Source organism: Fusarium vanettenii, assembly GCF_000151355.1.
Source record: "Fusarium vanettenii 77-13-4 chromosome 11 genomic scaffold NECHAsca_39_chr11_5_0, whole genome shotgun sequence".
Lineage (NCBI taxonomy): Eukaryota > Fungi > Ascomycota > Sordariomycetes > Hypocreales > Nectriaceae > Fusarium > Fusarium vanettenii.
Window position 1 is genome coordinate 135963 of NW_003315848.1, and position 15156 is coordinate 151118.

The following is a 15156-nucleotide window of genomic DNA, read 5'->3' on the forward strand; positions in this document are numbered from 1 at the left end:
AAGGTGCTGGCACCTCCCTAAATTATGCATGAATTTGATGAAGTATGTTGGCATCAGTGACGCCTCCAGGAGAAGTTATCGGCCACAAGGCCACTCTACCAGGTCAAGACATTCCGCAACTAGGCATAGGGCGGCATTTAAGGGCCATATTACTGCCAGCAGATGCCAGTTGCCTCAAGTCTTTGGCCGATGCCTGATCGTAAAGTTCTCGAAGAATCCTCCAGAAGCTCTTTCTGAAGAGGAGAGTGCTCACCGCTTCGCTCACAGGTGAGGGCTCTTCCAAGTGAATCGGCATTTTTATAAGACCTTATCCAAAAATACACTGGATAAGACTTGTAGGATAGCCTCTGTCAATATGTTGAACTCCCAACGCCTCAACGTCATGCTCATCGGCAAAAGTGTGGGCTCGACATCGTTGGCGACGTCTACGTTGGTGGCGGGGTGGCGAAGGGCAAGAAGCCTGTCCTGAACAAGTTATCTGTGGAGGATTCGGGCGCTCTACAAAGAACTGTATACTTCTGGTCGGTTGGCACGTTAGGGATGAAGGAGGGCAAGGTCCCCTGATCTCGAGGGTTCGATACAAGTACGTTGAGGTTGGGATGATGCCTTTTTTAAGCCCATAATATGCAGATACGCAACGTTAACGTGATTAATCAGTCCTACATATTTTACGTGGAGTTTTCATTCAAGATGCAGTCTGACTCACCAGTCAAAAACGCGTAATGAGGCCCTGGGCCGATGAAGGATCTCGCTCGAGCTATTATATTGGTGAGCCAGGCTTTCATGGCCAATCTTGACTGAAATCCACGAGAGCGGAGATGAGCTTAATGTTCTTCTCTGCAGCTGTCTTACTTTTGGTCAAAGACCAACTAGAAATATCGACACTTGGACGGGAGAGAAATAGGAACAGACTCGGAGTCGACTGTGATTCTGCGACTGACAACTACAAACAGTCTAATCCTATTCCATTCCTGAGACATAACAAAGAGTAACAACAAGGACTCGACCACGGGCCCTCCTCCTTCATCTAAGTTACCGATTCCCTTGTTCTCAACAACCCATATTTTGTCTACTCCATCCACTCTATCTAAGCTCCAGGAAGTGGAAGCCCAAGAGATAACAACTGTTAACACATGAGCCACCAACATCATACCAATGTATGATCGACTGTATCAATCTCGGTATTGCTCTGGGCTACTGTTTGCTTCTACCTGCACCATCGCTACTTAGTACCAACGATAAGAGCATGGCAGCCTACCACCGATCCGGATCAGACTTCCACGATGCCATCCACGGATGCTGTGACGGCAGACACAGACTCTGCTAGCCTCCCAGCTATGGGAATGCCGGACACGCAGTTACCTCAAGCGCCCAGCGAGAATGCAGAAGCTCTCACTAAGTCCCTACTAAGTCAGCTAGTGACCAATGCTGCCGCGAAATCTCCTGCCCCGACCATCGCTGATCCTGTACCCGTTACAACCTTCACACCAGAAGGCCGTAAAAATGAAAAAGACCCGAGCGTTAAATAATGTGGTGGGTATGAATCTGGCAATCGGGTCGAAAATCAGATCCACGGCGTGACTGAGAACCCTTTCGCCTTTGGGAATTCCGTCAACACAGGCATGGTGCACTTTGCCAGAACGGGCTCTCCTCCACCCGCATCTTGATAACTCTCTATCCCTACTCAAGATGGAGGAAACTCGGTCTCTGCCGGCACTCCATCCTCATCATTAACTCAGCTGCCTCCTCGAACGTCCCCCTCCCGCAAATGCCCCCCAGTTACCACAGACTCCCGAAGAACCAGCCAACGAGCGTACACAGCCTATTCGCCAGGAAGGCAACTATCTTCCTACAATTACGCCCTTACTAGCGGCGCAAACATCATGCGCCCCCCCCCTCCTTAGGATCATGATCTAGCCCGTTTCCAAACCCTTTTCGAAGATCGACAAGCCAAGCTAGATCAATCAGCTCCCCCCTATACCCGATCGACATACACGAACGACATACAGAAGGTCGAGATGAAGGACGAAGGCGCATTTCCCAAGACCTGGGTGTGTTGTCATCTCGTCCAGCATGGGAACACCGTTGAGAACCAACATATCCCGGTGCTCCGGACTCAGGAATGAATGTCTGAAGCAGCACATATGGCCTAAAATGCCTCTGCAATAGCAAAAGGTGGATAATTGGGTACGGGAATTTTCAAGGCCACAGGTGACCAACAACCGCAAACAGACTCATCAACGCATGCGACTTGCTACCAATCTCCTATGTTGTTGTGTCATTTTTGGAACGGAACATTTCATCCGGGGCTGTTGAGAAAAGGGGATCACGTGATGGAACACGTGAATGGATCTTATTACAAGATCTTATCTTATCGATGATGATTTCGGCCAATTATGATCGCTCATGTGGGGTTGTCCGCTTGACCCAGAAAACCTCAACAAAACGTTTGAGTTTCGTCCCGTCCAACAGGTTTCCCTGTGGGTAGAGTGAGAGAAAGGATCGCCAGGAAGGCCAACGCAGAATCAGAAAATGGCGGCTCATTTCTGTCAGTCTACGCTCACTTGTTACAAAAAGATTGCGCCAAAGAACGGTCATCAGGTACCGTTTTCTACTGCGGAAGGTCTTTCCGAGTCAGCTACCCTAAATCTCCGGTTCCGTTCCGCGCCGGGCCCGACTCCCCGGAGCTCCGTTCCGTTGCCGGCGCTTCACCTGGCAAAATGGATGGCTCACCACGAATTCGATGCTCCGATTTCAATGTTGGCCTGACAAATACTTGGAAGATATTTCTACGCATTTCTGCATCAATCATCAATCATAGAGTTGACGCCGTCAGTTTTGTGCCGAATTACTGCCGTTTTCGGAAATACTCTCTGGCAGCGACGGACAGCCCGCTTCGGAGCTTACCGCCTGTTGTTTGAGACTAGCAAAATTCCGATCCTTCTTCTTGCTTCTTTAGGTCATCAATGTTCTGTTGATTGGACTGACTATGCGCGTGGCTGAGAACCCTCAAGCCTGCATGATTTGAGCGGCGGTCTGGGGTCGATTTGGAATAATGATTTGGAATAACGATTTGGAATAACGATTTGGAATAACGATTTGGAATAAATGGTGGCGACCAGCCTGCAGGTCGCGCCAATCAGGTCAAGAAATAATTAATGAGACACCAGAGCAGAGCCTCTTGACTCTCAAAGACGACTTTCATCGGAAAGAAACTGCTCTAAAGTATAACTCAAATAATAAATTCGGGTTATTAAAAGAAGTAATATTTTGCAGATCTCTACGTATTGTTTTATAATTTGTCATTATGTTTAGCTGTCTTGCTCAGTGTCGTCTCGTTTCTTCACCCGCGGACAGCACGTACAGGTCGCCGACCCTGGCGACAGCTGCTCCCTGTCTTCTCCATGTCTCCATCGGCATTAGTAACAGCTCGCCCAGGGATCCCTCGGTATAGCACGTGTTTCAAGCCAAGTCGACACGGTGAGTTTCGCAGGATTGTCTGAGGACCTAGGTAGAGCGCGCACACATTGGGGACAAGCCGAGTCTTTTATCATTGATAGTTGACACCCGAACTATTCAATCAGGCAAGTCTGGCTTGTGATGAATTCCCTCTCATCTGGTTCACCTCATCAGGCAAGCCTCAATTGATGATAATTGCGTCGTGTATTATGAAATACCTCTCATTCTTTTCACCGAATCGGGCATTACGGCAGTTGACCCCGCTCTGTGAGCTGCCGCATTGAGTCCAGACGCGAAGGCCTTCTCGCCGCAACTCTGTCCGCATCCTTCGCCGCAGCGTGAGGGGACCAATCCGTATGGTCCACCGACCCAGCATGAATAAGCAAAAACGTCGGTTGGTTCTAGCACCAAAAGGGTTGCTACGCGCAAGAGTAACCTGGTTGCTACAGCGTCATGGTGGGGTTCGCCCGAGGTAGCGCTAACCCGACATGCGGTCATCGTTTTCCAGGTGCCGGTTTTTTCTTGACTCGGCTAGGGGGTAGCAAAGTAAACCGGAATCCACCCCACCAATTTGCTGCAGTTTCGGCTGAGAGCTATTCCGGATTTTTTTGCGACCCCGAGGCTCGGCTCTGTTGCACACCCAAGCCGATCACGAGATGCTTGGTGAGGGGGATGATGTGAGTGTGTGTGTGCATTGGCCATCCATTGAGTGTGGCATCGAGGTGATGACGATACCACCCGCTGTCAATTGTCGTGATGAACTTTTCTTGTGAAAGGCAAAGAGCTTATCTTTTCTAGACGCTTCTCTTGTGCTTTTTACAGCACGGGAATCTCACAGCGACTCCGTCCCCACTTCATCCACCGGGCCCTCTGCCGATGGCTTACCGGGTCCGTACCTAGGCACGAGCTGGGCCAACTCCTCAGTTAGGACAGCTTCCCCGCAGTTGCGACGCCGCGGTGCAACAGTGCGTGATGTAAGAGAACTCAAATCATTGCACGGATTAGGTAGAAGTACCCGAGGAGCGCGTAGCAGATGCCGAAGCCCGGATGCCGGGGTTTGGTGTGTGTCTGCGTCTTTGCCAATCGTCAAGAGTGTGTTATAAATCCAGCTCCACCCCCGCAATCCGTGCTCGGTGAGCTTGCTCTTCTTTTTTATTTCCTTGATCTGCTGCTGCGGATTGCGAAGAAGATACATCTCCATCAAACACAATCGTCACCATGTCCGAGTCCAAGTGCCCCGTTGCTCATAGAGTCATCAACGCTGCTGGCCACGGCCAGCAGAACCGCAACTGGTGGCCCGATTCTCTCAAGACCAACATCTTGAGACAACACACAAACGTCACCAACCCCCGAGGCGAGAATTTCGACTATGCTGCTGCTTTCAAGACCCTCGACTATGAGAGTCTCAAGAAGGACCTGCGAGAGCTCATGACCGACTCGCAGGAGTACTGGCCTGCTGATTTCGGCCACTACGGCGGTCTCTTCATCCGAATGTCGTGGCACAGCGTCGGTACCTACCGAGTATTTGATGGCCGAGGAGGTGGCCGACAGGTATGCGCCAACAACCAGGCCAATAAACCTTGCTCCAGCTAACATCAATTGCTCTTCAGGGACAACAACGATTCGCTCCCCTCAACAGCTGGCCCGATAACGTCTCTCTCGACAAGGCCCGTCGCCTGCTCTGGCCGATCAAGCAGAAGTACGGAAACAAGATCTCATGGGCCGACCTGATTGTCCTCGCTGGCAATGTCGCCCTTGAAGATATGGGCTTCAAGACCATCGGCTTCGCCGGTGGCCGCGAGGACACCTGGGAGGCGGCAGAGGATGTTTATTGGCGAGTCTCTTTCTACAATATCTTGCTCTCGCAATTGCTAACTAGCAGACAGGGGAGGCGAGACCACCTGGCTGGGCAACGACGTCCGTTATTCTGATGGTCATCCTGGCACATCGAAGGCCGGTGCCATCGATTCTGATGAGGCTCCTCACAAGGACATCCACAGCCGCAAGCTTGAGGAGCCCCTCGGCGCAGTTCGTAAGTTCATTTCACTCATCCACTGTTAACCATATGCTAACCGTGTAACTAGATGTAAGTTCAATCCAGCTGTGGTCGAAGCAGGTGTGGTGTTTTCCCTCACCAGCTGACCTCCACCATCCACCATCGCAACCTTATAAGAACATTACTAATCGTATTCTGCTTACGTAATCGAAAAGTTAGGCTTGATTTATGTGAATCCCGGTTTGTACGCCTTTTCCTTGCGTTTCTGAGTGTTTTATTCATTGTAGTATCATGTGGTGGCATCGTGGGGTTGATTGGGAGCTTGGTTGACCATCTTGGTTGACCGAGTTGGCGATGACCTCACTTTGCCAGCACGTGAGATTACCCGTATTTGTGGGGCTAATTGCTGACTAAATCTACAGAGGGTCCTGATGGCAACCCCGATCCCGTGGCTGCTGCTCGAGACATCCGCGATACCTTTGGCCGCATGGCCATGAACGATGAGGAGACCGTTGCCCTCATTGCCGGAGGCCACTCTTTCGGAAAGACCCACGGAGCTGGTTCATCCGACCATGTCGGTCCCGAGCCCGAGGCTGCAGGCCTTGAGGCGCAGGGCCTCGGCTGGTCCAACACTTACAAGTCCGGAAAGGGTCCCGACACCACCACCAGTGGACTCGAGGTTACCTGGACGAAGACTCCCACCAAGTGGAGCAACAACTTCTTCGAGTACCTCTTCAAGTTTGAGTGGGAGCTCACCAAGAGTCCCGCCGGTGCTCACCAGTGGGTGGCCAAGGATGCTCCCGAGATCATCCCCGATGCCTACGACCCCAACAAGAAGCAGCGCCCTACCATGCTGACCACCGATCTTTCTCTCCGCTTCGACCCCGAGTATGAGAAGATCTCCCGACGCTTCCTCAACAACTTTGACGAGTTCTCCGAGGTCTTTGCCAAGGCTTGGTTCAAGCTTACCCACCGTGACATGGGTCCCGTGTCGCGCTACCTCGGTCCCGAGGTTCCCAAGGAGAGCTTCTTGTGGCAAGACCCCGTTCCCGAGGTCGACTTTAAGCTGGTCGATGAGGGCGATGTCGCTGCCATCAAGAACGAGATCCTCAAGTCTGGCTTGAGTGCCACTCAATTGGCCTCTACTGCCTGGGCCTCCGCCTCTACCTTCCGAGGCAGTGACCTTCGCGGTGGTGCCAACGGTGCCCGTATCCGCCTTGAGCCCCAGAAGGACTGGGAGGTCAACAACCCTGCCCAGCTCAGCAAGGTTCTCAGCGTCCTTGAGGGCATCCAGCAGAAGTTCAACAACGCTCAGCCCAACGGCAAGCGCATCTCTCTTGCTGATGTCATTGTCCTCGCTGGTTCTGCCGGTGTTGAGAAGGCTGCCAAGGACGCTGGCTTCTTTGTCTCGGTCCCCTTCACTCCCGGTCGCACCGATGCCACCCAGGAGCAGACCGACGTCCAGTCCGCCAACTACCTCAAGCCCTCTGTTGATGGCTTCCGAAACTACGGACAGTCGACACCACGTGTCAAGCTTGAGCACCTGCTCATTGACCGAGCTCAGCTTCTGACTCTGTCCCTGCCCGAGCTGACCGCCCTCATCGGTGGTCTCCGTGCCCTCAACGCCAACTGGGATGGCTCCTCCCACGGTATCTTCACTGACCGCCCCGGCGCTCTCACCAACGACTTCTTCGTCAACCTTCTCGACATGGGCACCGTCTGGAAGCCCGTTGGCGATGGCGACATCTTCGAGGGATCCGACCGCAAGACCGGAGCCAAGAAGTGGACCGGTACCCGCGTCGACCTTGTCTTTGGCTCTCACGCCGAGCTCCGCGCTCTGTCGGAGGTGTACGCCGAGGCTGGTGGTGATGAGAAGCTGGTCAAGGACTTCGTGGCTGCTTGGGTCAAGGTGATGAACCTGGACCGATTCGACATTGGCAAGGCGCCTACGCTGAACGTTTCTCCTCGTCTGTAATTTATGAGCCTGAATGTAGCAAAATACCACTTTGAGAATGACAGTAATGCACAAGTTATGATTCAATTGACGATCCTCTTGCGCGCGTGTGATGTCGATGTTGCTACTCTACACAGTTAAGATGGAGGAACCATTCAATTGACGCTGCAGTGATTAACGGTGGCGCATGCAGTTGACCATTCTATGCATGAAGCAAGCGGCAATTTGTGAGACTCGGTTTGTTAGCGACCGGAGTTTTGAGACCATCTTTGTCAGGTACAGCTGTATTTGAGTGCAGGTGTCTCAGCCATTGCCGACCAGTCACGATCCATTCGGGGAAGTCATGCATTTGGTGTCACGATGCGCAGCCATGTGCGCATGGTTGGTCCATGTTCATTTGTGGGTAGACAATGCTGCAAGACATTGCGATTGAAGCTTTCAGACCGTCTTGGTAGTGTGCGACTGGATTTCCGTGCGGTGTTGCAAGTCTACAACTATTACAATGACAACCCAAATATTTAAACCAGCGACGGAAAGTGACCGAAGGATCAAGAAGATTTCCCTGAAAGTAGGCAGAGAAAATCGCAAGGCACTCGTCATTAACGGCTGAGACCTTGAAGCCGTTTCTGTAGCATGTGACTTGTTTTGGATAAGGTGTCAAGAGTCTGGGACCCTCCCAGAGACAGAGCCACCGGTGAAAGCAAATAAGGGAGCATGGTAACCGCTATATGAGTATCATTCACTTCGATTGAATTTTATCAAGGAAAAACCTTTGCATTAGATGTCGAGACATGTCGCAGCTATGTACATTGCAATCAAAAAAGGGCAACCCATTCGCGACATGAGAGACGATGCCAGAGGGACGGCGAGATCACGTGTTGGCATCACCCAAGCGTTGATAAGATGTGCTGATAAGATAAGTGGGGAAATCCCAAAAAGCAAAAAAGTGGAAGGTGCGGGGATCGACCAATAGATCCGGGACGCCAAAAAAAGTACCAGCCTAACTCCGGATAACTCAAACGCTGCCGAGGTATTAGACACCAACTGAGTTAAGGGGAGTTACCCACCACGCCATTGCTAGCCTTTGTTAGGCCGGTACTAGTGGGCGAGAACTTCAACGCTAAGTAGGTTGCCTGCCCCACATCGCAGTCCAAAGTGGCATTTGGCGGGTGTCAAGCACCTTCGAGAATTAATAATGATGAAGAGAAGATGGTGCAAACCAGATTGCGTGTGTAAGCGCATCGCAGTACTGAGAGATTAAAGGGAAGAAATGGCGGAAATAAAAAAGTAAAAAAAGAAGTGGAAAATGCCTCAGGGAGAAGAGCACAGTGGTATGGTGCTCTTCGGGACCACTGTTCCTGATTAAGTAGGCGGTGGTGCGACAGTAATAGCTCATGCTGAATTCCCTGATAAAAGAACGCCCCAGGCAAAATGTAGATGTTAGAAATCTTCCTCATTTGACCGAGCTAGACGTCTCTCGTATTATTTACCCATAAAATGAAGATATTCGCATTGTTCCAGGCTTGGTTCTAGGTTCCGACTCCCTCGGTCTGTTAACACACACGCATTGGCAGAAATCGCTGTGTCCTTTTCGGACAAAATGGGGTGAGATCTTCGATAGAACCCTGTGCGAAGGCATTGGTACATGAGTACATCCAGCGCCATATCGCCCAGGCGCCTGTCAAATGTACCATCGTCTTCCCTGCGTTATGGCAACGGTATTGAGAGGATCTCGGGATAAGTCAAGACAATCCATATCATAAAAATATGGAGATACGAGTTCATATTGAGATAGTAGCTATCATAAGAGTATGAAGAACCTAGTGCTAGCTTATGAAGAATTTATCTTTAATTTATGCACATGGAAGGATGATGCTCATCATAACAGACGCGTTTCCTTTGGACAGCCCTTATGTGCTACATCTCTCTGTTCTGTACCCGAGCTTTATCGTGATGCTGTAGTCGGGTCCCTTGCACAGCGAGGCCTTGAACGCGTGCCTCCTCTAGCCTCCAGGACACAGGATTGAGGTTCAATCGATCGAGAATGCGGAAGCCGATCTCTTCCCACTGACACCTCATGATCGTTGCGTCTTGAGGGCCTGGTCCTTGTTGCAGAAGTAGTGGATCATCCAAAACATCGGTGCAGACATGAGCTTCCTCGGCGTGGCGGTTGCATGTAAAGTACGGTCATAGCCCACCAATTCCAGCGAGCCGTATGCCTCAGCTTGACTTCTTGGGAGCACGTGGTAGGGGTAGAAGAACCTCTCCTGTCGGCACACCTTGATGGTGAGGTAGTACTCGAACTCAGCTGGCGTCAAGTCGTCTGCACGACCTACGGTGTCGGACTCGTTGTCGACAAGAAGGTCCTTGATATCGACGCCTTCATCCTGGCTCTTGAGTGTGTCGAATTCTTCGAGCCCGTCGAGCCCAGCAAAATCTGTGGAATCGAGCCAGTCGTCATCTTCGTAGTGGTTGTCGCTGCCGTCGTCCTTTTACTCGCTTTCGTCCTCGACGCGCTGTTTCTTCTCGAGTCTGTGGGATACAAACAAGCGGACGGGCGAGAGAGACGCAAATCGAGGTCTTTTAGTCTTGTCTAAGGATGCGCCTGGGACTAGAAGCAGCAAGTGAGAGGCTGAACACACGATAAAAGCCATTATGCCTTCGGAGACAAGGACAACTGTTGTCGATCTGTCTGAAACATTGGGCCGAGAAAAGTTGGGATTGAATAAACTGTAGGATGGACCGGCAGAGACTTAGGATGGCATGGAGGAGGGAGGACGTGGAAGCGGGAGAGGCGGAGGTAGGTCTGGTTGCAACCATAGAACGGAGGAATCCCAAGACCGCGCCGGATTTCTGAGGAGTTGAACAAAGAGTTGAGGAGGTCGAGTGTGGGTTAAGAGACGCGTCGCTGCCGTCCCGGTGAAGCTCTCAGACGTGGGGAGATCGCAGCAAGACTAGGTAAGAACCAGAACGCACAGGATAAGTGCAGCTTCCACTTAGATGGTAGCGTCCAGAAGTGGCCAGGAGCCGCTTTGTTACCATCCTAGAGCTTGCAAAGAAGGTTGCGGAAGGCGATGGCCTCATCGACGGGCTCATCGGTGGGCTCATAGCTACAGAGGACGAACAGGTGCTGGCGACGGGGGGTTAGATCACTTAGCTGCCTGCCCTGGTTGTATCGCTCAGTGACAGCGCGTCTTCTTGTTGAGATAATTTACAAGAGAGGAGAAAAGAAAAAACGAGCTGGAAGAGCCGGTGCGACAGAAGCCGAGTGAGGTGTCCATGTGAGCTGGACTGGGAAGGAGCGAGGGGTTGGTCTATTGTTTCGGGAGGCAGGTCCAAGCCGTCAGCGTGCTCGAGATACGCTCGGATGGGGAGTTGGTCGGGATATAAGATTCGGCGTCACTGAGACTTGTCCTTGAGGTTGTAGTATGTTGGCTTCTGTGTCTCTAGTGTCAGTTTGGGAGACGCCGAGGTCAGGGAGGGAAGGGACAACCTGCCCGGAGACATATGCAGCCAACTGCTTCGCTGGTCCAACTTGGGCCATGGTTGAAATAGTTTAGCACAAGTCAATTTAGCAGATTTGCCTTTGGAGTTTGAGATAGAGAAATTTTGTGAACCGTCTTTGCGAGATGTATCCCTTGTTAAACTCTGGCTTTTACTTGCAAATTTACCAGCGACTTTAGCTAAAAAATTATGGCCGATGCTAGTCTACACAGATGTTTAACCCATGGATTAAATAGAGGATAGCTATGTGCTGCTGGGTTGGATAGACACAGACTCACGGGGGAAGACCAATTCAGATCAGGCCAAGGATATTTACTCCAGTGCAAGATTAGCTGGTAATCCAAGAGAAGTGTGTCCATTTGTTAACAGCGGATTGACTTGAGGGTTATGGAGCAAAATCTCTCACCCCCCTGCGACAAGACCTACAAGAGCAAAGGGGACCTGCAGAATCACCAAAGAAAGAAAAAGCATCGTTGATGACTGCTTGGCGTCTCCTTTTCCCCCCTCTGTTCTCTGGGCGTTTGTGGATTAGTGATCTGGGTTGGTGTTGTTGTCTTTTTCTGTTGTCTTTTGTAAATGGTGTTGTCAAGGGACTGGGCGGATGGATGATGGGATATGGGAAGTCAAATGGGAATGGGAATAGAAAAGGAAGCGAATATAGCGGAGTTTTATGCTTTTTTCTTTTCTTTTTTTTGACTGGGATATAGATTTATGGGTCAAAGGGGGTTACATGGGAATAAAATACTTCGAACACCCGTTAAGTTGCCAAGGCAAGGGGCTTAACGGCTGAATATTCAGCCCGAAGGGTAAATACCGTCTACCTGCTATTAAACTCTTCTGGGAGGCCCCCTTTCGACTGTGGCGATAACCAGCTATCAGAACCACTTCAAACCTGTAGTAAGGGAGTTGACTGATAGACATAGGGGTCCCTCTACCACTTCCTTCTAGGCCCAATCAACTATATACTGTATATCGAGTTCCCCCTTCCCTGTAGCTTATAGGAAAACGTCGTTTAGTTAATGTACCGTGGTGGATATGGCGGATCAATTAGCTGCTGAGCCTGACGGCGTCGTTGGTCAGCAAGGCGCATCTTTATCCCTACGTTGTAGTTAGCTATAATCGCAGTACGTAGGAAACGCAGGCGTATAAACCTTCCGTGGGCGTGTGGTTATAGAGGTTCTGATGGTCGAAAGGCGCCTCGAGGAGTAGGCCTTGCAATGAGGTAACTCGTGATACTGCAATATAACTAATACCGGCCTAGAAGTCGCGTATAGCGAGGTTAGTAACTATCTGATCCTTCGTTAGGCTCTGGCATTTGTGAACAGTGATAGCAAATGCCATGATTAGGGGAAACTGGGTGCGAGAGCAGGTCTCGTTGCCCACTAGGAAATCACGCGTGACGGGAAGGATGGGTACGATTTTCTTGCCCTCGTTAGTTGTCAGATACGGCGGTCCGTCGTAGTTATCGAAGTCCACTATGATAACGTCCGGGGGATCTTGCTACGGGTTGGCGCCTTTATTCCAAGCGACATTATATATCGTACCCTGGGCGCCATTAACCAGGCCAGCTGGTTGCCATAAATTAGTTGTGAGTATTACCCTGGTACCTCTAGCAATAGCAAACTTATTGGATAGATTGCCAGTATGGTCGCTTGGCGCCTGCCCCGCGCCTTTGCCTAGGTTCTTTGCCTCCACCTGTATTGCCGGGGCGTTGAGGTGCACTATATGCTCGTAATTATATTCGTTGACCCGGGCCTTTATGGAATATACCCGCATAGCAGCCTTGAATCTGTTAACCTCGCTCTGCGTTAGCTTGGCCTGCACTTGACTGCTGAGGAGGTTCCAGGAGGGTATAGATAACTTGACTTCACGTAGTTCTTGTAATGCCTGATGGAACCGGGCCTGATTATCACCAGTCTGGCGCTATACCGTGGTCAGGAAGACGGTGCGGTTAAACAACCGGTAGGCCACCTGTCCTCTCTTTTCCAACGAAGACAGGCTAGTGCTAGCGGTTGAATATAGCGGCTTTTGTCGGACGGGTGGTAGCTGGAAGAAATCGCCCATAAGTAAGACGCTCATACCACCAAAGAACTCGAGGCTACGCTGTGGAAAGGCCTGTCGCAGGCGAGAATCAATTCGCCCGAGCTGCTTAAGTCCTAGTATGCTCTTTTCATCGATAACGAGGTACCTAACGTGCCGTAGGCGGGACTGAAGGGCAGTAGCGTTAGCTAGGCGAAGTTCGGTAAAGGCACCGCCTACTGGGAGACGGAGTAGTGAATATATGGTGCTGCCCTATATCTGGTTACTCGCAACGCCTGTTGGCGCTACGCGGCAAATAGGGCTAGGATTCGGCAGGGTAGCCGCCTAAAGGTGGGAGGAAAGCACCTTGATAAGGAAGGACTTGCCTGTGCTACCGCCGCCGTTAATGTGGAGAAGGATTTGAGTAGGATTTTGCGCCTGGAAGTAACCTATGAAGGTATCGTATACTAACCGCTATTGCGGGTTAAGCTGATCACGCCAGTGAGGGCCAAGGACCTCCATATCGTTGGCTATAGGGTTGCTAGCGATAAGGTCTTTCTAGTAGCTGTCTCGAAACTCTGAATAAGTGCCCATATGCCGTGTCCAGTCGTAATTAACATCGATATCGCGGCGGCTAAGTAGGTTAAGACCTTCCTAGGTAAGGGGGTTGTTAGGTAAAAGGGCGGCGAGACGGATCCAGTCTTCGTCATTAAATTCCTCCTCTACTAGCAGAGCCTCGTATTGATCCTCTTGAGGTTATAATCGAACTTCTTTTGGCCGGCCGTAATAGTTATTACTATGACTATGGTGCTGCTAATAATAGGAGAAGGCCTAAGCGTGAGAATTAAAACGATAGCCATTAAATATAAGGAGCTCATTATGCCGACGATATGGGTAGTTTAATGCTAGCTTTACGCGGTAGTACTCTGGCCACTATTGGCCTTCTAGATTAGCCTAATAGCGAGGAAAGTAGACTAATACACGCGGCCTGCCGTTGACGTTGGCTGGCTGCTATTGCTTCCACTTGGAAGGGTCCCTAGAGTAGAAATTCTAGTATTTGAGAAAGGAAACATAGGTTAGGTCCTCTAGGGATTCGGGGCGTTAATAGTACTTTTCGTAGACATTAGGGGCCTCGTTAACCTCATCGGCGTTAATCCGTAAAGAGCGGGAATGCATATCAGGATTACGGCAATCAATGTGTAAGCAGGTTCGTGAGCCCTCTTGTAACGGTAGACCGAGGAGTAAGTAGCTAACCTCCTGCTTCGAGTAGTCTCGCTTAGTAACTAGCTGATTTAGGAGCTTTGACGTGAAGGAAATCAGCGGGTTATGGTCCTTGACCCGGGGCATCAGGGCCTTCCCAATCTGGGCAAAAGACTTACTCTTCTTCTCCGACTTGGAGTAGTATTTAGCTGCGTAATCGATCACCTGCTGCAGGCTCGTGCAGGGTGAGATATCTATATTGGCTAGCCACGCAACGGCAAGTAAGCGGTTATAGTGGTTCATCTGGCTATCGTTCCGCTCGCCCCTAAAGCTCCAGTGCTTAGAATGAGGAACCTTTTCAAGGGAGGCTAGTAGGCGCTGCCCGTGAGGAAATCCAAAGCGGTACTCCACCTGCTTAGTATGCTTGCTGAGCTGCATATAGTAGTTATTGCAGCGATAGCGCTGCACGCGGTTTACTACTATCGATAGGAACTAGACGGTAAGGGGATATTCCAATAGATTACTAATTAAGGGATTCCCTTCCCTAGGTGCCTGCACCCTCTGAGGCTCTGGGTTAATAGCGGATACGTGATATCCCTAGATTCAGGCAAATCGCTCCCGGGACTAGCTATCATTGGGATCTAAGTCCGGGTGGCCACTTAGCCAATATAGGCCGTGGTAGTGACTAGAACCCCTGCCCTGCTACTCATAGTGACCCCAAAAGTCCATTAGGTTAAACTTCTGCCTTAGGATAATAGTCCTAAAGAGCGTATATCGCTTATAGAAGTGATAAGCGGCAATATGGGCGTTGTCTCGCAGTAGTTGCCGGGATAGAGCTATTCGCGCCGCCTTAGGAGCTGCTTTCCACTCCTGGAATCGAGGCATATAACGATATAAGGACTCCTAGTGGTAATCAGCCGCACTTGCTATAACAAAAAGGCCAGGCCTGCCTAGATTGTAGGCACATGCCTCTAATTCCTTCCTTTGCTTATACTAATATGGATGGGTGCCCTTGATTACGGCG

General features: G+C 50.7%; 3 protein-coding genes across 3 annotated transcripts; 2 read left to right on the forward strand and 1 right to left on the reverse strand.

Annotated features, from left to right (window-relative positions):
• Positions 1-1283: 1283 nt before the first annotated feature.
• On the forward strand, positions 1284-2316 carry NECHADRAFT_86914 (uncharacterized protein; the record flags this gene model as incomplete). Its single annotated transcript, XM_003041969.1, has 3 exons — positions 1284-1497; positions 1918-2051; positions 2170-2316. 3 exons carry the CDS (start codon positions 1284-1286, stop codon positions 2314-2316), a joined length of 495 nt encoding a protein of 164 aa, XP_003042015.1.
• Positions 2317-4677: 2361 nt separating this feature from the next.
• On the forward strand, positions 4678-7430 carry NECHADRAFT_52569 (uncharacterized protein; the record flags this gene model as incomplete). Its single annotated transcript, XM_003041970.1, has 5 exons — positions 4678-4965; positions 5070-5297; positions 5356-5487; positions 5671-5695; positions 5878-7430. 5 exons carry the CDS (start codon positions 4678-4680, stop codon positions 7428-7430), a joined length of 2226 nt encoding a protein of 741 aa, XP_003042016.1.
• A 2054-nt stretch (positions 7431-9484) lies between these two features.
• NECHADRAFT_86916 (uncharacterized protein) lies at positions 9485-10063 on the reverse strand (the record flags this gene model as incomplete). Its single annotated transcript, XM_003042031.1, has 2 exons — positions 9485-9800; positions 9906-10063. The coding sequence occupies 2 exons, from the start codon at positions 10061-10063 to the stop codon at positions 9485-9487; spliced, it is 474 nt and encodes a 157-aa protein (XP_003042077.1).
• Positions 10064-15156: the final 5093 nt, after the last annotated feature.